This window comes from Atractosteus spatula, chromosome 11 (assembly GCF_055471065.1).
Source record: "Atractosteus spatula isolate fAtrSpa1 chromosome 11, fAtrSpa1.hap1, whole genome shotgun sequence".
NCBI classification, from domain to species: domain Eukaryota; kingdom Metazoa; phylum Chordata; class Actinopteri; order Semionotiformes; family Lepisosteidae; genus Atractosteus; species Atractosteus spatula.
In genome coordinates this window covers 366,873-390,278 of record NC_142716.1, presented here as the reverse complement: position 1 = coordinate 390,278, position 23,406 = coordinate 366,873, and the positions used below count along the sequence as shown (strand labels likewise).

The 23,406-nt window shown below is 42.6% G+C and overlaps 1 protein-coding gene across 1 annotated transcript; it reads left to right on the top strand.

Moving 5' to 3' along the window:
* The first annotated feature begins 805 nt into the window (after positions 1 to 805).
* On the top strand, positions 806 to 23,398 carry znhit6 (zinc finger HIT-type containing 6). Its single transcript, XM_088928353.1, has 10 exons — positions 806 to 991; positions 1,276 to 1,341; positions 1,867 to 1,973; positions 2,071 to 2,156; positions 3,465 to 3,568; positions 12,784 to 12,852; positions 13,098 to 13,178; positions 16,700 to 16,780; positions 20,576 to 20,700; positions 22,446 to 23,398. The coding sequence occupies exons 1-10, from the start codon at positions 900 to 902 to the stop codon at positions 22,529 to 22,531; spliced, it is 897 nt and encodes a 298-aa protein (XP_088784479.1). The 5' UTR covers positions 806 to 899; the 3' UTR covers positions 22,532 to 23,398.
* Positions 23,399 to 23,406: the final 8 nt, after the last annotated feature.

Here is a 23,406-nt window from a genome sequence, read left to right as displayed (position 1 = left end):
TTTCCTAACTGCTTCTTCCAAAACAGGGTCATGGGGGAGCCAGAGCCTATCTCGGCAAGCACCAGGAGCAAAGCAGGATACACCCTGGACAGGACGCCAGTCCAGCACAGGACACACAGAGACACTAACACGCACACTCTCACACCAGGGTCCAATTTCCCAGAAGTCCATTAACCTACCATTATGTCTTTATTCTGTAGGAAGAAATTGGAGTACCCAGAAACACACGCAAACACAGAGAGAGCATACTGACTCCACGCAGACAGCAGCACAGGTAGGGAATTGAACTCAATATCCCAGCACCACCTTAATCTATTATTTAAGAAATAGCAATTATGACAAACATATGGAAAACACATAATGTGCTTGTTTTTCAAAGCAAACTTTATTAAGGTATTAGAAATTATGTACCTTTAGCCTTAATACTTAATCTGGAGAGCAGTCCTACATGTGTTAAGGACTGTTTGTGAGCCTTACTCAGTTTTCTGTAATTATTTTTCATTATAATTAGAAATGATTATCCCATCTCTTCAAGGGGGTAAATTAAGATTTTAGCCTGCAAATAGTATTTCATTTATTTATTTGTTTATTCATTCCTACAATAGTCAAAAATGCATTTGTGTAAGTTTTGTTATCCAATACTGGCTTTTTTTTTCCGAATGAGCAGGGGATAAAAGATATAGTGTAATGAGAGAGTATTTACACAAGGGGGCGCCCTTATATAAATCTGGTCTGGCCCCTTCCCCCAGTCCGACGGCAAGCTGCGGAGACTCAAATTGCCGGGAAATACTGTCGTAACGTCATTAGTAAACTGGAATACGGCTGTGTTTTACACGTGGGTCTGTAGAAGTGTTTTGCATCGTTTCTTTGGTTAGCGGTGTTTCTTGAAAATAGTTATAATGGAGAGCGAAATAACTCCAGAAAATCAAAATGACCTCGATAACACGACTGACACAACGAGAGGAATAAAAAGAAAAATATCCTTGTCGAAGTAAGAGCCCATTAATCTATTCTTTTATTAAAGGAAAGTGACTGTAACGTAGCAGTGCCAATTAATTTTATAGATGCTATATCGAAGCGTGTAGCGGTTAGATTAAAATGTTTCCATAAAATGAATTTAACTGCACGCCGCATAACATGTTAATGGAGTTAATCTCAGGTCTGTTTGCAGATAGAATTGCCCCCGCTGTAATTTACTTACCGCTTCCTCGGGTCGCTAAGCTCTGTGTACCTGTGTGCTGGATGCTCAGGGGTGCGTTGCTTCTTTAATAACAGCTGTGAAGCCTGCGGATCCGAAGAAGCAAGATACAGGTGCCCGCGCTGCCTGAGACCCTCCTGCAGGTAAGACCCCCGCTGGCTGCTCAGTCATGCGGCTTTTTTAACCCCCCATCACATTCCTGGAAATCAGACGGCACGCTTGAACACTCGTGTTTCCCTTCCTTCGTTTTCCCAAAGTTGTAGATTATTCCTAATTTCAATATGTACCCAATACTGACAGCAGACATAAGCATGTTTTCTTTAAGGTGGAACAAGCTCTTGTTTACTGAGTGCCAGGGCCACAGTGGGGTATATTTCAACACTAAGGAAATTGGGGGTTAGTACTGCATCTTGCTGAAGGCATCTCTTGTCAGTGTATGCAAAAGAAATACGAAAAAAAGATGGAAAGGTTTGCACACAGATAGGCAGGGTCCGTTTTTTCCAGGAGCAGCGCTAGCAGAACAGTCTGGCCTCCTGTTTTCTGAAGGCTTAAGTATGAAGGCTCTGATATCTGCCCGTGATTTATGTGCTTCCTGCTTTGAGACGGAATTGCAGTAAGTAAAGTTTGACCTACTGCATTTTTTTTCTTGCTCCTTCTACCTCTTCTAGCTTGTCCTGTGTGAAGAGACACAAATCTGATTCAGGATGCAGCGGAGTGCGAGATAAGACCGCCTTTGTGCCCGTTGCCAAATTTGATGAAATGAATCTTCTCTGTGGTGAGCCCCGGGAATCTGTGTTTAAAATCCCTTCTTGGTATTTGCTTGGCCGTGCAGAACAGTTGCTTGACATTGTCTTGGGTGTCTGTTTTTGCAGATTACAGGTTCCTAGAGGATGCAGGGAGGTTGGCGGACAGTGCAAGCAGGGATTCTCTTATTCACAGGCCACTCTCAACCAAAAATGTAAGTTAACTTCCTGCAGTTTCTCGGTTTCTCATACACATCTGAATTGCTACATCTGAAGTACAAGGTAGATAGATGCCCTGCAGCCAATGATTCTTTCATACCATTTAATCATTTAATCATTGGGCATCGTTTGGATTAATTTAATCCTTTTTGTTAGGGTGACGAAGGACACTGTCATACCTAGAGTCTTCAAATTTCTTTCCTTGGGTCTCTCGGATTTTGTCTCTCGGTGTTTGCTTTGTCTGAGTTTGGTGATCTGGACCAGCTGAGTACCTCAAAGAGTACAAAAAAGGAAAGAAGAAAGTGGAGAACAATAAAAGAAGCTATTGAATGCCTTGCAGTGCTTGAAGTTGAGTTGCATTACTCTTCCAGTGTAATGTTGCATTATTAGAGTGATTCACGTGACCAGGGATGTGCACTGTAGTGCCACACGTTCATATTGAATGCGGTTTCACCGATCTGGAGAGCCTGTGAGTCTGTCCTGAGGGTACTGCAGGCGTTTAGAAGGGACGTTTGCGTACACAACACTGTCAGGGACAGCCATGGTTCGAAAACCCATGGTGGTGCTGGATTTGTTATGGGATTCAGACAAGTTAGATCCCCTGGGCTTCTCTTGGGCCTGGTGACGTCTTGTTGCCAAGTCATTGGCACTACCGCGGTTGGTAGTGAGCCACTGGGGCTCCCTGCAGGTCAGGTGTGGGTTGGTGGGGCACAGTAAGCATATTCTGTAAAAAGATGGGAGAAGGGATCGTTTGAAAAGATGAACTTTGGCAAGTTTATTTTTTTTCTCTTAAAAGAAAACATTTGATGCCTTTGAACGCAAGTTTTTGCTTCCCTTCTTCTCACTTCTGTTCTTTGAAATGTTTAGTGTGGCTCATTCCTCCTACCTGCTTTAGTGTGAGGTTCTCAAGTATGTTAAAAGCTCAGGAAGGAAAACAGTTTTCCGTGTTTATTTTGAATGTCTTTAAATAGAAGCCAAGTTCATAAACATGGAGCTAAAACAAATCATTCTGTGGTCATGGTCTTATGAAGGAATAGTCATTTCATGAACTGCGGTCAGGAGTGTTCACTACACAAACATTGCTAGGCACGGAAAGCGTCTTTTTCTGAATTGTGCCATTCTGCTGGGTCACGTAGCCCTTACTTTTAAAGTGTGATCGGGGTGGGCTTGCCTTCAAAACTCCTGAAAATCAGAAAGTATTTGGTTCATAGTTTCTGGCAGGCAAGTGTGTGTATAGAACTGGTGCATTCGGCTTCAGCAGCTGTCTGATCTCTTTCCATCTCCCCCCCCCCCCCCCTCTGCAGCTCAACTTCATGAGGAACAAAGCCCACAGATTCCACTTGGACCTGAAATTCCTGCCAGTGGGATTCTCGAAGAGGAAGGAAAACTCCACGTTCTTTCATAAAAAGTATGATTTCCATTTTTTTTGCTTCAAGTATCAGCTAAGTATCACATCTCCCCTTCCTGTGAGGAAGTAAGACTTCTTCAGAAACGGCTCTAATGGTGTGAGTGCTGTTGCTGAGCCCCAGCATGTAGCCTCTCCAGCATGACATCTGACTTCTGGAGGTCTTGCTTTTTCACTTCGATCATCATCCTGTGTCAAACGGCTAAGAGAACAAAGTGAAGCTTTTAATGCCGGTTCTTTTATGTGGTCTTTACCACAATATTTTCTGAATAGTTAATATTTTCTTATTAACTATTTTGTTTTATATTTGCTATTTTCTTTAAATATATACGTTAAAAGTGATGATATCCCAGTCGTGTTTTTTAACTTTATTTTAGGGATAATTTTTTTTTTAAAGTTTACATTTAACATCATAGTCTACAGCCACAGCCAGTACTGCAATAATGATAAAATATTGAAAGAGCTGTAGAATTCAGACAATGTAAGAGCTGCCAGAACACATTGCCTGCAAGAGACCTGATTTGTTGACACACTACTTGACTGCGGGTGGAAATTTTCTCATGGTTTCTGAGGATGTCCTGCAGCTCTCTGGACCTTGATAGTTCGTACCCCAGCACACACTCATTCCTCATCCTAACTGTTCCTCCAAATTTGTGTCGTAATCTTGCTCCTGCCACAAGGTGTCACTCTTGGTAAATAGACATCAGGCAGAAACAGTGCAAAAAAAGATTAAAAAGCAAATTGTTTGTGTTGCCTCAGTGGGTTTGTGTCCATTACCATTTTGGTGTACAGTTGCATCACAGAAAGAAAAATAATTTGAAGAATCACCTAAAAGTGATTCTTGAAGTTCTCCTGCTGCACGTGAATCTCTAAATACTTCCTGGAGTAACTTGCTACATTAACTAGTGTTTACATCCTAGTGATATCCTTGAGTTTGTTTCTTGGTTTTTAGTATGCCCTGATGTTTGTGTTAGTGTTATTATTTAATTACTGATGTTTTTGTATCATTTTGAAATGTCTTGTGGAGAATATATTGGGACCTGGTGATACAGTATTAACTCGCTTCAGAGTCTTACCTGTGAGAGCTGCACTAGTTACCTGTACAGTAAAATGGTAAAATTTCTTGAGAGAGAGCTGCAGATCTGAGACTGAATCAAGACTTGACCTGATGCCTTGAGAAGATTCTTCACCTCCCAGGCTGATCCGATGGGAGTTGAGAGCTGTGTGAGGTGCGGCAGCTCCCTCCAAAACAAACACACCCCTTCCTGCGTGGGCTTTTGGGCCAAGGCCCATCTGTCATGGCATCAGTCACATTCTCCCTTTCAAAACTAAAAACAGTTTAATCATTCTGATCCCGTAATAAAAATGAGGGGACTGTACGCTGCCAACTCGTCCTGGGGCATCAAGACATGATGCCTGTTGATTCTCAGAAATCCAACCTTTTAAATTTCCCTTTGCTTTTGTAGTAGATGCTGATGCGTGCATTGGAGAGTGTTGAGTTTTGGCACGTTCACTATAGCTTAACTCTCGTTCTGTGTTTCTTTAGAAGTCCGTTTTAGTAAATCGGATGCCGCACAGCCGTTGGGTTGCAGATGAATAAAAGTGAAGTAAATGAGAGGTTTGAACCCAGGATCCTGCAGTGAGAGTGAAATCAGGGGAGAGTCCAGAGAGGAGGCAGGCGCTGCTTCTGCTCTGCATTACAGCAGTGTTTAAAAATGGGATATACCATATTGTTCATCAGTCAAAAGGGAGATAACTGGATCCATTGCTTCAGGGCGGAGCGGTGGCTCTGTGGCTAAGGATCTGCGCTTGTGGCTGGAAGGTTGCCAGTTCGTATCCCGTGGCTGTCAGAGGAATCCTACTCCGTTGAGCTCCTGAGCAAGGCCCTTCACCCCAGCTAATCCAGGGGTGCTGTATAAATGGCTGACCTTGCGCTCTGACACCAAGCTTCTCTCCGTGTCTATGAGAGCAAGCTGGGGTATGAGAAGAGACAAATTCCTAATGTAAGAAATTGTATATGGCCAGTAAATTGACCTTATCTTGTACAAATATATATATGCCTCTGGGAAGGGACCCGTTACTCAAAGTCCCCCGACTGTTCACTTAGAAGTGCTTTGTGATGTGCCGAGAACAGGGAGACAGCAGCGGTGTGAGGGACAGCGGTGAAGGGGAAATGTGAAAGAAAGAGGAGCAAAGTGGAGGTGAAAGGAGAGCAAGATGGTCATCTGACAGCAGTGGAAACAATTCCTCAGTCGCTGGCTACTGGGGGTGGTGTGAGCCCTGTCTGAAGATGGGTTGAGCCTCTCTTTGTGTTTTATAGGAGATGCTGAATCCCTGTGAATCAGAGGGGAAAGTGTGGTCAGGATTGGGGGTGAGGGGGTAAAATGTGAGACTGGAAAAGGCTTTGATCCTGATGTGAGCAGGCAGGCTCTTCCTGTTTCTCTGCTGCAGTGCAAGAAGTGAGGTTGCAGAACAAGCTTGGTGCCCTGTTGATGACCTTGAAATGGCTGGAGGGATCATGTGTTTGTGGGCTGCTGAATGTGTATTTGGCATAAGTCCCTGATGTGGACGGCAGCTGTGGAGGACTGAAGGATCTACTGACTTCAAGGTCACAAAGAATTGTGGTCGGTGGACTAAGATGATCGAGGGTCTGGAAAATTGGGTCCAGGTGAATGGACTGTCTCTAAAAAAAAATGCAGATCGTAAGCCTTTATGTCAGATTTCCATCTCTCATCCTCACCTCTGTCCCTCTTATCTCTTATCTCCCCCTGTCCTGCACACGCCTGCAGAGGCTCTGCAGCAGAAACGCTGTTTCACTGTCTTTTCATCCGTCCGTGTGGAATTCATTTCTGCTTGTCCCTTCCGTAAGGTCCAGCTGCCTGAGATACCCAGTCAGAACTCTGTCCTGAAAGGGGGCAAAAACAAGTGATCCCCACTGTGATCCTCAGACGTTGACCCAACCTCCAAAAACAACGATGGATATCAAGCTAAAATCATAACCAAACTGAGCAACTTAAAAAAAAAAGTATGAATAAATTAATTAAATGTAAACGTACTGCCCAATCCTGGGAAAGCAGAGTTTCGCTCGGAACACTGTCCTCTGTGCACTTTTGTTCCGGCACAAGTTCAGAACTGTCTTAGGTTGTGTGACAGCCCCTGGTTTGGTTTAAATGTGTTGTCTCATGATCATATGGGTTAGCTTAAATCTGACAACAGTTTGTGCCGAAACAGTATACAATAAATTGCAGTAAAAAGTCTTCAGAGTGTACCAAGTACACTATATAAAAAGCAGATGTTTTATACTCAAGTGACTGCAGATGGTTAGCGACATATTCATGATACAAACCCTTGCTGCCAGATAAATAGAGAGAATTACTGGCGGCTGGATGTAGAGGCTTTCATGCTTGGCTGAGTGGCTGGGGCATGGGTGTGTGAATTAAAGCATTCTTTCCCTGTGCTTGGTTACTGATGTTGGGGAAAGGGGCACACAACAAAGAATTTGACTGGAAATGGCTTTGGTAATTACAGTAATTAATTACCTTTTGAAATATACATGGGGTATAGATACACCACAGAATATATCCATGTGGTATTGTTAGACATTTCCACAGACATACAGTATGTATTTTTTCCCCCCATGCCTATAGTAACCCAGTCTTTTCACAGCATAGAAATGTGGTTTTATTCTGTCTCTGGCTTTCCCATATTAAGCTTGTTGCTCCTATGTAAATGTGAGTTTGCAACTACATGAAAAAAACTCATTTCTGCCTCCACATCTGGGTCACACATAATGGGTCCCTTTGCTTGTGAACGGGATTTTTCTTGTTAAAGCCAGGCCACTTGTTTTCGTCAAGTGCGGTGTGGGAGGAGCAACAGCCGAGGAAGGCAGAGCATTTTAGAGGTTTAAAAATCATCAGACAAATCGCTGGGCTTCTCCAGTAGTGCTCTCTTTTGTGTCTTATTTGACAAATATCTTCTTCTGGCCCACTAGAAGAATACCCCTTGAGCCCACATCTGGAGCTGGGCTCCAGAAGTACCACTCAGACTCTCACCTGCCTGGCTGATAAGAAATTAACGTTGGGATTTTTTCCAAGTGGTGTTTACCATTGTGTTAATAGCAAAGAAATGGCCCAGATATTCTTATTGCATTTAAATTAATGGTTTGTACTAATTCTAAACATTGTTGCAGGGACACTGAGGATTATTTGATTTGCAGTGGACAAAACTTTAGTTCATTCCCAGCTGCCGGGTGTCTGTGGTTGCTCCTTCTTCTGAGTAGAAGTGCTTTTGATTGGCCACCGACTTGTGCTGTCTGGGCTGCAGTTGGTCAGTGCTGCTCATACACTTTATAGTTATGTCTTCTGGAAGTGAACTCCTTTGACACAGCCCAGTTCACAGAGCTCCTGTCTTGGGCGCAGCTTTGGTCTCCTCTCTTGTGATACTGGGAGGAGTATGACTCTCAAACTAAGTCTTAAACACAATGTTAGTTTCGCAGTGAAGTCAGATACTAGCCGAATGCCAACTACTTAGCAAACATCTGCCTGTGATCTTCGGCTCCTCCCTCTCCAGCTCCTTTCTTTAAAGCTACACATATTGTGTTAAATGGCCTCATAAATTTTCATTCAGAAAAGCCTTTAATCCCGACCCAACCTATTCTGAAATTCAGCTTTGGCACGAATTTCCCCTTGATGAGTATCACATGCCACAAAGACAAAATACAGTTTATTGCACGGAATGGAATTCACTCTCCACTGCTTGCTGGGAGCTTGCCTACTTTTCCCTAAAAATCTGACTTGTTTTATTGTGGTACTCCGGAGCTCTTATCACTACTCATGTATTTGCAGTACACGCGGGGAGATGGCCATGTCTGCGTATTCCCAGTCTCTTCTCCTGATGAAATGAGCTACAAACGCAGTCAGTCATGGAGCAGTCCTTTCTGCTTCATGCTTTTATTTTGATCAACCCAAAAGCGAGTGAGTAACATGTCAAGGAGCTCGGGGACAATATTGGTACGCAGGCACTGTTCTCTTTTCTCTTCCAGTCGCTGCCTGGAGGAAAAAGATCTGCCTTTCCCTGTTCCTCAGTAGGCCTACAAGCGCCAAGGGTGTTGATTAGTTTAGTTTATTTTCGTTGCCTCGGGTGCTTATCTCTCTGTTGATTTATTCTTTTCTCTGTGCACTGATCCAGCGCTGTTTGTTTTCCTAACGAGAAGATGTCTCCAAGCAAGAGAGCCGAAGCCTGCGCTTGTTGTTGAATGCCTGACGAGACGGCAAAGCATTTCTGTTTGTGCTGCATATTCAGTCAGAATCTTAGAATTCTTGCCTGGTGATTTCCAGGCTTTTAACTGGTAAATGTAAGTGAAAAACCTAAAGGTTCTCGGGATGCAGAGGTTCAGTTCAGAAAAAGCTGATTGTTGGACAGTTGTTTCTTCCACTCCCAGCTGTTGTATCGGGTACATGTCTCTTAGTTTTCTCCACTGGCCAGGCTTGTACTCTAACCAATTGAAAACCAAAAGGCAGGAACCAGAGGCACAGGAAAGTTTTGGTTCCCCAGTGAATTGCAGCATCTGAGCTGTCCTTTTTATTTATCAATAAGTATTTTTTTGGCAGGATTTGACGGTGAGCTTCTGCTTTGTCTTAGATATCCTGTAGGAGGTTTGAATTGTTGTGAAAACTCACAGCAAGCCAAGATTCATTGGTGCAAAGGGGGCAGTGTCATTTTCAAGTTAGAAAAAATACAAAATTCTTAAGAAATTAATCTGGAACTTCTGCTAGGAGTCATTTCCAGAAACTATAAATTAGAGTATACAAACTGTCAGACAGCTTTAGAATCATAACTGTGGAACACTGTTTTCATGAATGTTTTTTTAAATGTAATTTATGATTTTGGGACTGACTACCGAATGAATCATCAGAACGGGCAAAAAGCAATTGGGCGTATGAATTGTGACTTATACCTTAGCAACAATGCTGTTTGGTTTGCTCCGTGGTAGTTAAGTGAACAGTAGCTGAAGGGCAACCAGGTGCCAGGTATCAGATGAAGCAGCAGCAGCAGGACCAGTAGTCTGAGGTCCAGGGGAGATGCAGATTGAAAAGCTTGCAAATAGTGTAACAGCGAGAGTCTTTTCATCTTTATTGCATCATGCAACATTTTATTAAGTTATCTTTCAGTGTATGAGGTATTATTTATAAAAAGCACATAATGGATATGCAAGCTTTGCTATGCATTATCTAGGAAAAACAAAATTTAATTTTTACAACCAGAAAATTCATGATTCCTGTTTGTTTCAGTCTGCAGAGTCCTGCAGTTTTCAAGGCTGATTAGTCTCAGAAATGGAAGGTAATTAGATTGAAGAGATTAGGCTGATGTTGTTTTAAAAGTACTTTAAAAGCCAAAAGATCTCAAAACGGAGTAAGATAATGACAGTAATACAGACTTACAGTAGGAAAATAGACTGGGTTGCTCTGCTTCCGAACATGTGGTGAGTGAGCCTGAGCAGTAGAAATAACCATCACCTCTTCTGAGGCCAGACTGGAGTTCCTTCAGGGGAGGACTGCTGGACTGCTGGCTGACAGGTTTCCTCTCACCCCTGCTTATTGTTGATTTCTCTCTCTGTTGGAAAAGCGGACTGCTAGCTGCTGATCTGTCGGCAGGAGCCTGGATCCTGCCTTTAATGTCATTGGCAGCTTGGGGAACCCAGATTTTAAGAAAATATTTTCCTCCTGTCTCGGCAGCAACAGAGGAAGAAAACTCCTTTCACACCTGGAGTTTCACCTCCGCCCTCATGGCTTCCCCCACACCTCGTCCCTGCCAAGCCTCAGCAAGCGCTCATAAATCCCCAGCCAGCCAGGAGGTTGAGGCAGTTCCTCTGCACCTGGAGGGATTTTCCTTAGACCCCTAACCTGTCCACATCCAAGTGGAGACTAATAACTGCCTTCCCTCAGTGCACAGCCAGGCCCACACCTCTTCCAGGATTCTTTCCAGCGGTTTGGATGTTACTGCCCCTTCCCCTGTACGTTTTTTTAAAAGATGAAAAAATAAAATGGTGGGCGCAGAGTTCAGCTCTTTCCTGTCTGGCTGCGGTTGGGAGAGAATAAACTGCCACATGCTGTTGGTACTGTGATGAGCAGAGACCCACGTGGGCTGTTGTCTTTCAGTGTGTTTTCTGTTTGCTGTTTGGGATATTGGAGCCCTGTCACTTCCATCACTCTGGAGGAAGCGGTTGTGATGTAGTGCCATGTGTCCATTGCAGATGTCAATTGCCAGCCAGAAGGCTGCATGTCCTTGAATGTTCTTGTGCGAAGAGTGTTTTGAAATCCTGTCACTGGGTGTCCTGGAGCTCCTGTGGAGGGTTGCAGAGTAAAAGAAAGCAGTACTGTAGTGTCAGCCACTGGTGGAAACAGCGGAAGCCTCACTCTGTCTCCGTGTCAGTTCTGGGAATGACGTAAGCTTTCTGTACCTGCGTGTGTTTATATAGTGCAAACTCTGCATGAAATCTGTTTCTTGTGCTGCAAATGTCTTCCAGCAAGTCGAACAGCACCAGAATAGAAGCTGAAAAGATTACATTGTTTGGATCAAAAAGGAAGGAAAAATTGTCTGTTGCCAAGTAAAATACTGTCAGTCCCCATTAAGATTTCGGTTCTGTTTCATAGAGTTTTATTGCAATTTTTTCCAGCAGATTTTGTTCTCCAATTACTGGGTCACGCTCATCAGTTGCATGAGAGTGATGTGCTGTACTGGGTTTGCTTTTGTACCATCAGAGAGACAATCATGTCAGTTTTGTTCTGTGCTGGCAATGTCCTAATTTGATTTTGGATACATTTAAGAACCCCAAGCAACCCAAATTATTGTCCAGCGTGTTTCTACCTGCTAGTGTGTAGCTATTCCTAGTGGTCAAACCTGAGCCAGCTGGACACTCTGCTGGACATTAATTTGTTCTTCATGCGCAAAGATGTCATGTCTGTTTTCAGTGATCTGCCAGTCATAGGAATACAATCAGATTGGGCTTAGTGAGCTGTCTTCAGAAAAACAGTTTGGAAATGTGTTTAGGGGTTTTTAAAAACTGCTCCATCTGTAACATTTACCTTTTAACTCTGCAGAGTGATAGACAACTCCTTTCAGTTTGGGTTTTACTGACAGATTTTGAAGCTAAATCTGTTCTTGGCTGAGGGCCTCTTCAGAAATTGCATTGTAGTTTGAGAGAAACTTGCCAAGATGCATCAAGAAAATACAGGTATTAAAGAGTGCAGTTACTAGATTTGTATGCTAGGATATATTCTGCACAGAGACAGGGTTGAAAACAAGTGTGCCTGGACACTAAGTTCCTGAATCAGGGCGTGCTTCATCACTTGTGCCATGACTTGTGAAACTGGAGGAAATACTGTTTGAGAGCGGAGTTTGACAGTGATGGTCCTGGTACCACTGTGCCTCATGTTTTTCCTTCCAGCATCAATCAAGCTCTTAAATTCAACTGTATTTAGTTTTAAACCCGTGTCAGCTTGTAAATTGTAGAATGAGGTCAGAAATGAGCATGTCAGCTGTGCCAGATGCTGGGCTTCAGCTGCCCTTTGTCTTGGGTTTGTATCAGTGACTTTGCTAAATGTATCCATTCGTCCCATGCCCAAGGAGGCGCAGCAGATTGAAGGCCGAGTATTGCTCACTAAAGTTTTTAAAAAATATTCAGAAAAATGATTTTTTTGTCCTGAGCTAAAAAAATTGGTTAGGAATTCGGTTGTTGCAATAAGATTCATTGATGAAGAGCTCAGAAGAGAGAGAGAGCTAATCTAGAACCAGGAATGTTATAACAGACTTGGAGAGGAACTGGAACAGGTGGATTCAGCAAAAGCTTTCTGATCATCTTGTCATGTATGGTTGTGAAAACTCAGTTTTACTGCCGCACTCTTTATGGAGTAACGTTAATAGATGGGTGGGGTATCTAACCTGTCTAGCAAGGTGCTGTGTTTTACAGGAATCACTTATGGAGTAGAAGCATAACACCTTAAATAGCTTCCTCAATGTGGAAAATTTTACGTTCATAGACACAGACACTGTGGCATCTGAAGACCCTGCAGGAAAACGCTTGTATAGATGAATGGCCTTCCAGTGAGACTTGCTGGTCGTTACCTGCAGTTGCATTACATCAGAACAGATTCTGCCGTTGGCAGCAGAAGCTCGTTTGAAAGACTTAAACCTGCTTCCTCTCCTCTTTCTTCCTTTAGGGAACAGCGGTTCTTCTGGCATCTGAAGCTCGTGTTTCCCCAGAGCCACACTGAATATGTAGAGAGAAGGTGAGGCATGTGCAGAACTGTTGGAGTCAGTTCTGTCTTCAAAAGTAGAATAAAGAACATCAAAAGAAATTAACTGTGGTTTAGATTTCTTTTTACCTTGGATGCAGAGGTAATTATATTCTTCTTGTGTTGATTAATTATTGATTGGTATAGTTCTCATGCAGCTGCCCCTTCGTCTTTCATCAAGGGTGTGTACACCTTGTGCTGCTGTACATTCACAGTTTTTTCATGCTTCTTTCTTTTAGGGTGCCAGAAAACAGAACGCTGGAGCAAATCTTAGCCCCATTCATCCATGCTACGGAGTCAGAGCCAGTGAAGCGACAGAAGTAAGCCTTTTCTGCTCAATTTTGTATACAAACCTAAAATTTAGAATCTTGATTTTTTCCAAGAAAAATGTTAGAGTGCTGTCTTCCACAGTCGCTTTCTCTGAAACACGTTTACCAATAACCATGGTCCCCAAAAGGAAACTGTACAAGGAGGCTCGGGGGGGGGGAGGTCTGCTGCTGATATTGCCTAGCTGGGAGATCCTGGGGGCCATGGTCCAGTGAGCTGCCAGGGACCTCGCAGTCTTGGCCCTTGTAGCAGGCAGCAGGGTCTTAAGGGAAGAGTCAGCCTGTGGCTCCATTTGGATTCTAATCTGATCACGAGGCTGCACAGCTCCTCCTTTTACAACGGGTCTTTCCGGCACTGCACTCCGAGGGACCTGCACCGGTCTAAAGCACAGTGGCTTGGGGCTGTCCAGGTCCTGCATTGGAGATGCCTGCTGTAGACAGACAATTTACCTACTGTCCGCCTCCCCTTGCTGAGGGCTGGAAATGAAACTGCAATTATATTTTCGGAGGACCTTACGTTCTTGGAGTTAAATTGTGTTAAGGACCTGAGTGTGTCTTTCTTTGCAAGTAGAGACGAGAACAACGGTGATGGAACCTGCAGTCTGCGGTCTTAAACAGTTCTCCAGACAGATGGTTTGAATGGGATGTTTGCATTGCTTCATTAAATGGGTTAATGTCTTAAATGCTTAAATGAGGCTGGACAGGTTGAAGAGCCTTTGAGTGGAGAGGTAGAATAAGTATCATTGATTAAATTCCAGTTTATTGAGACAGAAATCATAGGGAAACGTGAGATGACTGTAATCAAGATAAAGGCAGATCTTGTCAGGTGCTCTACATGTTCACAGTGCATGGCTGCATGTAATCAGTCTTCCACAGCGTCATCTGTTTTCCCCATTTTTATTCTTCATATTTACAGTTTTGGCTTCAAACTTGCATAAAGTGGTGTGCAAAGACAAGGGCAGGCTTCCTCTCAAGACTGTCTCCAAGGAAATTCATCCTTTGCAAGCCCATGGCAGAGCGGGGCCACTCCAAGCCTGTAACATTTCAAGTGCTGTTATATGCATATGCTGTGACCTATTTAATAGGATGTCTCAGTTCTGCGATTAATCCCAGACAAATAGAAGGCTGTGGGAATTATAGTTCACAGCTGAATACGGCTGATTGATCACGTGATTTGACAACTGAATACAGCCTTTGAACTGTCTTTCAGGTAAAAATGAGCTTATAACTCCATAATGAGTGCAGGTGGGGCCATGGTAACTATGGAACACAAATAGAAACCATTATGTGCTCTAGCAAAAATGACCTTACCTGTGAACTTTGACTTCTCCACAGCATCAAACACATAACCGTATGATAACTCTTTTGTGGGTGCAGTTAGTGTCATGGTAACTTTGGAATACAAACAGAAACCCTAATATCCGCTGGCAAAATAAATACCTTTTCCATGACCTTTGACCTGTCCTAAATGTCAAATGCAGAATCTTCAGCACCCCTGACATATTGTACGTAGGATAATGGCTTTTGTGAAAGGCATATAGGAAGCATTTTGTGCTTTATTAAGAAATATCCGTGTTTGGCATCTTTGTGCTCTGCTATAGATCAAATATACAAGTGTGCTTATTAAGTGTATACTGTATACGGTCACTATTACTCTGGAAGCAAAGGAATGTTGTGTCCAAAAATAACTTTGCTTGTGACCTTTGACATCTCTTGAAGACAACATGCAGAACTGTTTTATAGCTCCCGAGAGAGTGCAAACAGGGTCATGGTTATACTGGAGGGTAGGAGAACATACATGCTCCATTGCACAATGCCCTTGCCCATAAATCATGATATATTGGCTTCACCACTGATGTTTGCATCAGTTTGCAATTAAAACCACAAATGTGTGTCTGGCTGTTTTCATTGAAATTCCTTTCTAGTAGATTTGATAAGATTGTGTGTATTTTCAGTGCTATACAAGGACTGTATTTCTTATTGAATAATTTAGTAAAAACTGGATTATAGAGCTAATATTATTAAATTTATTTATGTTAGCTGTGGTACATTTCAGTGCTTTTGTTCAAGAGCTGAAAGTAAACTTAACAATGTGATAATACTTTTTGGAGGAAGTCCTGGCTTCTAGTAGCAGTGCAGGCTTTTTTTGTCAAAGTTGATTAACATCACCAGAATCATTGCATCAACGCGATGACAATAAGTCCTTGTTGCAACACTATGATGAAGATTCCAACACATCCAGCTTAAGAATTATTGACACCCTTAATAAAGATGAATAAAAAAAGCCATATCAAATAAACAGCACATATATTGAGCTGTATTTTGTACACAAAACAGTGGAAAAACTACAGGCTTTTAATTAAAACTATTATTTTAAAACAAATGTTTTTAAATTAGTAATATTATTTTGATATATGATAAATATCTACCTTAAATATATGTAACCTGAAAATCAATGTTTTCTATTTTTGATTGTCAAATTTGCATGACCCCTGAGCGTGAACTGTCACATGGTTCACTACCCGAATCTTGAAAGGAAGTAAATATTACAATGCCAAAATGATTGTGGACAATTAACTCCATTAATTATCCTAGCTGTAATTCCCATTATTGGTATGCCAGTCTGCAGAACTGGTAGCTGATGTTATGGTTAACTATGGGTTTAACAAATGATGCTGTAATATTGGGCTGAGTGATTGCAAGTTCGGTATCCTGTAATATAGCTCCACACCAGCAGCTGAACGCTGTTATTAACCGGCACTGCAGGCCTGTTTTCTCTCACAATTGTTGTTTAATCCTCTGACTCACTGTTCTTGTTAAGCACAAGACGATTTGCTTAGTCTGGGTTCAGTATTAGGTGTCAGTGTTCGGAAGTCATTTTTTTTAATGTGTGCCTGCGTGGTTCATCACAGGACTGCTTTAAGAATGAGTCATTGCATTCAGAAAATGATATTTAACATGACCATCGCCTCCGTCAACACATCCAGCGCTTTTGTTTCAAGGATGCCGAAAGCACAAGCAAACTCTGAAGCACACTTTCAGCTGTAGGGCAGCCGTGTGAGGCTGGATCTCCTTTGTGACCTTTTCTTCTGCTCTAATCTAAAAACCACAATGAAATGTGTACCCTCTTTCTTCTGAAGGGGGTGTTAGCAGCAAAGTAGAACAGGGAAGAAGCACCTGGTTAAGATAATTACCAACATATATTTGCCATTTCATTTTATATTGTTGTAAAAAATAAAAACACAGCCCGCTTTCCCCCAAAGCTGAAAAATCCCAGTTAGGCTTCACTGCCTCCTGGTGCTCCAGTTCCCACCATGTTCTCGGAGACGTGGGGTTTGATGCGCTGCCCTAACTTGTCCCCTTGCATTTGACCCCTTGTCCCCATGAGCCGATCAGATATTGTTTGAAATCCTGTTGTAATTGGTCATTACAGTTTTCTACCAGGTCCTAAACATTTGCAGGGATCTGACCACACTGATCAGGTTACATCGTCACGGTTCTGCAATGTCTTACAGGCTAAAGGTGTATCAGCATGCTCCTCTGGATCACGTAAGGATCTTCATGAAAGCAGAGAACAGGCAGTCGAACTCTGTCAGGTGAGGTGGAGTTACTTTCTTTGTGTGTCTGTCTCGATCTTTCCTGTGATGCAGAAAAACCACGTCAAAACTACATGTGGAAGTGCATTTACAACTGAGAACAGGAGGCGCTTCTTTACCCTAACGACCACGCGAGTTAGATGACCCGAATGGCGCCTCTCGTTTGTACGTGTTCTTATGCTGTTTGCCTGCCTCTGTGCCCCTCGGGACTTTTAGCACCTGTCATACCTTAAGCTTGTAAGGATAAACCGTATTGCCGTTGATCCATTAAGCACGCTTCTCGCACGATACCCAGAGCAGTCCTGTGAAGCTGGAAGAGGAGGAAACGGACTTCTCTGTGTTTAACTTCTGCTGAGTTTTCACAGTGGTAATTGAGCCTTGTAGCATAATAGAAGAATGCACAATAGTTTATCTCCAGAAGGCTTATTGTTCTGAGCTGTTTATGCTGCAGTGGCATGCCAGTGCACCTGAAACAGCATCTTGACCCAGCGTGATCTGCCAGAACCATATATCTGTTAGAGGCTGTGAAGCTCTCTGTGGTTTCTAAAGATGCTTTTCACAGTAGTACTGTAATTCTTTAGGCTTCATTGAAACCATAACCTTGAAACTGACTATTCTTTAGAGAAGTTGGAACTATATTTGACAAGTCATTAAAGCTAACTTTCTTAATTGGGATAATGCTAATGTGTGGGAATTACGTCAAAATTTGCCAGTGCTAGTGATTTTTATGTATTTACTTGAGGGGAGACCTCAGCAGTTAGCTAAAATTTTTACATAAGGACAATAACAAGAAAAGCCAGACAGAGTCTTAATGGCGTAATAAATATGGGCAGGATCATAAAACAGTAAGGAGTGCAACACAGCTAATCAAAGGTGACTAAATCTGCAATCTGCCCCCCCAGCCCTGTTCGGATATTGAAGAATAAGTGAAATACACACATTTTACTGCCCCCCTTGTCCTCGTTAGAGGAGCACTTTGGGAGCCAAGAAAGGTTTGCTTATTTTAACAAGGTGTTCATTATGAATGTTCTGAGTAGAGCTGAAGGCAGTCTCTGGCCAAAGAAGTATGACCTCATATCAAAGACATACAGTTACATAACTTAGCTGCCCCCCTACTCTGAGGGTTAACGAGGGTTCAGTGTGCAGCCCCAAGCTGTGCCGGGCAGCAGTCTGTGGACGTGTTCTGAGGCCATTCAGGGAAGTCAGCAGCACTCTGTGCTTCAGTCTGCCTTCCTGAACCCCATGAACAGAAGAAGAGGTTACAAATGAGAGGAACCCACTCAGTCCCCGGGCAGTTAATTGGATTAAGGATTTCTTATGGCTGTTTCTTGGAAGAAAGCCAGGATATCGCCTTCAACGACATCGCTGGGTAACTTGTTTCAGATTCCCACAAATCTTTAGGTAAAGAAGTGCTTCCTGTCCTTGGTTTTAAAAGAGCTTCCATGCATTTTTCACATTGGCTTTATTGGTACATTTGAGGATTTTGAATTCGTGAATCAGGTCATCTCACAGTCTTCTTGGTTTAAGATTAAAATGGTTCAGTTCTCATCCTGTCTATTTAGGATGTTGTCTTAGGCACCAGAATATAACATAACTTGGCAACCAAAATTCGACGGAATTGCATTTAGTGCATGTGTACTGCTTGGGCATTAAAGTGGGAAACAAAGGGGCTTCATAACAGACACATAAATATGTAGAAAAACAACAGCGATTTCCTCGCAAGAGAGCACATCAGTTGAGCTTGCCGTTCATTGGAACACTATATACATAACAGATGTTTGCACGTATAACACTGCCAGCGAGGAGAATTTTATGGCCGATGATCAAGCCCTCTTGCAAACCCCTGATGGGTGGTATTGGTAAAAGCCTCTCTGGCTCTGCTCTGTGCTGTCAGTTGCCTTTGGATTTTAAAGGCCCAAAGGCCCACGGGGCAGTTGTGCTGCAAAGGTCCTAGTGGGCCTCGTCAGCCAGGCTGTTCGCTACAGCGGACCAGCATGTTGGTGGAGGATCTGAGGGACAGAGGGACAGGTGTTAGCTCCCCAGATAAGAAATCCCAGGACAGCTGGGAGTACCGTCTGAGTAAACTGGTCTTTGCATCTCTGGGAATGCAAACCAAACCTGCACATATTTGATTGCCTGAGCAATACCCCTGAGGGGGTGACTGGGGACTTGCTCTCCAGTGGTGGAGCCAGCATACTTTATTGTTCTTTCTCCATCAGGGTTCGCTGCCAGGTTCAGTCACCTCGTCACAAAGGTGCTGGTTCTTAATTGCCTCCCATGTTGGTAAAATCTATGCAGTAGTAGAGTAATATGCATGTGTTCACACTAATGTGTGTCATAGCTGTGGTGCCTGTTTCCCAGGAAAGGAAATCAGACCTGCCTGCACCTGTGCGCCCATTTTGTGGTGTGGAGATTGCACGAGTTATAAAAATGTTATAACTGACTGTAGCAATTTTCTTCAAAAGACGTATAAATATGCAGGCTATGCCGTGTGCACATGCACAGATCTGTATTTTTTTCTAAAATCTTTTTGTCATAATGCGGCACATATGTGCCAAATTTGGTGCTCGTTGGGTAAAAAATAACAAACGTAGGGCTGCTAATGAGGCAATTTTTTTTTTAAACCGCACATATTCCAGAATGAGGACGCCACTGCTCGGTTGATCTTCAAGATAGGAAAAAACGGGCATGCCTAATTATGTCTGACTGCTAAATTTGGTGCTGGTAAGGTAAACGGTGACAATAGTAGGACCATTAATACATTTTCTTTTTCAAAATATGCACCATGACTCCTCTGCACCGCTCGGTTAATAGTCAAGATGGGAATAAATCCAAAATCTTGGCTAACTTGTTCGTTTTTAATCTCTTGTAACATTAGATTACAAATGGAATAGAGACAAGTATGTTTGTCATGGGGGGTGATGAAGACCACCGAGTAACTGCAGACCTCCAGTCCATAATGTTATTGCCTATTCATTATTATTTGCATCTGAGACAGGACTGTTCAAGCCTTAATTTCCTTCTGACAGTGCCAGAAAATAACTTTAAATGTCATACCAGATGTCTAACTGCATGCCATTTTTTATGTCTTCGTCATATTTTGAAATTTTGGATGTTTTTGATATCATCAATGCATTTGTTTATGGTTTTCTTTTTATGATTGCAAAAGGGTATGATGGCTAAGACGAGCTTTAATTAAAAACATAAACTATAATAATGTGAATAACAACATTTTATTTAATATTCAATGGCATTTATCAGAACAGGAGCGTCTTTGTTACAAAGTGGTTGTGGGGGTCTGTAACAAGATACCCAGCTACCTTGTTGAAGCTGATGTCGTGGCTTCTTTCAAGAAAAATCTCTGAGATCCTGGGATCAGTTAACTGCGAACTACCAAATGGGCTGGATGGCTTGATGTCTTACTCTCTTTTGCATCCCTTCTTATAGACCATGTTCACATGCTCCAGGTTCATTTGGTTTCAGTAACGTCTTGATGTAGTGATGGTATTTTGTTCTGCCAGGCCTGCTTTATTCTTCCCAAAAGGAAATTAAACGGTAGACATGCATGGTTTTGAGGTCTTTATGCAAGGTTGTTTACAGAGCAGTTTCTTCTTTCTTGATCAGATGTTTTTCGAGGAGAGTTGATTCAGAAATTCAAACACCTGAAAGGTGTAGTCAAAGAGACTAGCCCAAGCAGAGCCTGGTAGGTAAGAGATGCAGTGTCAGTTTGATGTCTTGGTTTCACGTCACATTGTCGCCCTTTGCCAGTGAAAGCTGTACCTTTTCTGTTGGAAGGTACCATGAGCTCTTTCTTCAGAAGACACTCCTGGAAAGTCTGAGACACAAGACTGTTATCGAGTATCCAGTTCTCCATGTCGTGCTGAAGGACCATGCTGACCAGTACATTCCTCTAGGGCAAGGTAAAGGTCCGTCTGTGCTCTCGCTCTTCCTTTCACACTTCCTGGAAGGTACAGAACCTTACAGGGGAAAAGGAAAAAAGGCTTTATGAGGTCATTGTTTTCTGGCTCTGTATTAAGTCTGCTTCTTTACAAAGCATTAAATCATGTCTAAATGGGGTAAGTAAGAGCAGGGGGCTATTTATCATGCCGTTTGACATAGACGACGGGCTAGATTAGAGGAAATGATTGCGTTGGGCTAAAATGCTTTTTCTTCCTTCAGTTTTACCGCCAAAATGATGATCAAAACCTTCAGGCAGGAACACATTGGCATACACAGTACAGCACCATACTGGGTTGCAAATGCCAAGTCCTCTACTCTACCTAATTTGTCAATATTTCTGACTTGGATATCCTGCGTGATGCTTGTTCGCGTGCCACAGAACGATGCCCTCCTAAGGCAGCAGTGGTAGGTGCATGGAAAATAGAGTTTGCAGTTAAGAGCCCGTTAATCAAGCAGTACGGAAATTTCCTGATATGGCCACGTGATCAGAGTGCTATCGGCCTTTTCTTCACCTTGAACCTGTCTGTTTGTCATGGAAACAGCCCTCACAGTCCAGTCTTGGAAGTACAGCCATTGACTAAATATTGGCACTTTTTTTGAAGGAACTGGTTCCCTTAGCTTTTTAAACATGATATTCCTTTTCACACTAGAACATGAACTCAGTCTAGGATGTAGCAGATCCTAGGGGAGTTAAGAGTTCAGTCTGGAGCTCAGCTCTATGGACATCATATATAGATAATGTAAGCATTCTGTAGTTTTAAAAGCAACTCAGGACTGTAGTCATTATATTTTGTCTTGCTTTGTGTGTCTGAAGGTATAATTTTTATTCTGGTGATACTGCAACAGAATGGATACTGTTAAAAACCCTTCTGTTACTTGTATTTGGTACTGTACATGATGATAGCCCAGAATCTACAAATTAGTTCTGACTTCTTGAAAGAAGGAAAGTCCAACATTTAGAACTGCAGAGAAGTGGGTAATTGGATTTTTTCTTTTCTGAATGAATGTGTTAACCTGGCAGAATGTGTAGAATTCTTAAAGTAAACAGGAGGTTATTTAGCAGTAATGGACCACAAGTGGTTTTCAGATATCATAGAACTGGAAAGTTTTAAGAAAAAGCAGTATATATAAAAATACTTCCCCTTCGAGGCCACACTAAGTCCACTGATTTAAAGGTACAACGTTTGTTAAATTGTTAGGATCAGACCCACCAGTGTATCAGTCAGTCCAGCAGTGGGGCTAACTGTAAAAATATATTTATTTTACAGGGCACCACCCCAAAGACTGGAACATACAGAATTGAAAGTCACTCCCAGCATAACTCGTGGACACTTGATCCTCTTCTCTCGGCCCCCTGTTTAAAGTCTCTTGCAGTAGTTTGTTTCCACAGTGCGGGGGGAAGAGATCTGCACACAGAGCAAAGCAATGTTTCCAAAGATTTCCTGTTTTGTTGAAGAAGTGTGCCTTAGACCCCCCTCTGTCCGCTCAGTTCCAGTATCTAACTGCAGGCCATGTGTCAGCAGCTCATCGCCCCGCCCCCTGCACAGCGTTGATTTCTATTGGCCTTGATAAGCAAAGCAACAAGCCGATACCTGAGTGAAATACCTCTTCTGTTGATTCAAGCACTCCAGCAACACAGGAAAGTTTTCCACATGCCTCTCCGCTTTCTCATTTTTTAAAAGAAATGTTGTGATTGTTTTGGCAGAGTCCGGGGCAGCACACAGAGGTCCTGCAGAAGGCACAAGGGAGGAGGAGGAGCAGGAGGAAGGCGAGCTTGTAGACGATGACTGAGGAAGCTGCTGCCCGGACATCGCTGCTGAGCCTGCTGTTGAATCACAGGGACAGGAGGCGGCTATGATCTCAGCAGGGTTCATATCCTGTAGGGAATTTCCTCACTGGCTGTGGAATCTTAACATGAAGCTCAGCAGCCAGTCCCATTCCAAAACCCCATTTAGTACCTTGATTTTATTCAGCCCTGCCCATGTTTAACTGTTTTTAAGGGATTGTTTTATTTGTAAATTATGCAGTTCACATCAAGCAGTTCATCAGTCAGTCCAGTAAGGAGACTGTTCTCATCGCATGGAGAAACACCCTTTATTGCAGTTAAACCTGTGAGAAGGCAAGAGTTAAAGTGGTGCTGAAATCGGAGAAAGCACTCTTTTTCAGTTCATTTGGAGGGCTGTTCTTTGAAGAGTTTCATGTTCCGTTTCAGCAATGGTTTTAATAGATCTTACTATTTCCTTTCCTTTTGCAACATCTGATATCTACCTTATCGGATCTGTCTGTCTGATAAAATTTTTTAAAAAGGCTGCAATGCCAAGTTAAACAATTCTTCATGTACTGTTATTTATTTCATTGTGTAGAAGCAGTGTGGCTTTTTCTAACATTAGAGCTGTAATAGTGATGGTAATTTCCCCACTCTCTCAATGTGTGTTTATAAAGGCCAGTTTCATTTCATGGGATGTTTTTTATTACTGCAAAAACCCTCCTTACAAGGAGCTGAACGTGTTTGCTTCTTTATTGTTGACAGTTATGTTAAACCAAAGGTATAGAGAGAGTAGAAACTTGAGCTCCTGTGTGCAGACTTCTAGTGCCTGATGTGATGATTCCTAAGGAGGAAGAAATGTTTAAAAACCAGTAAACCAATTGTCCCATCCAGAATGCAA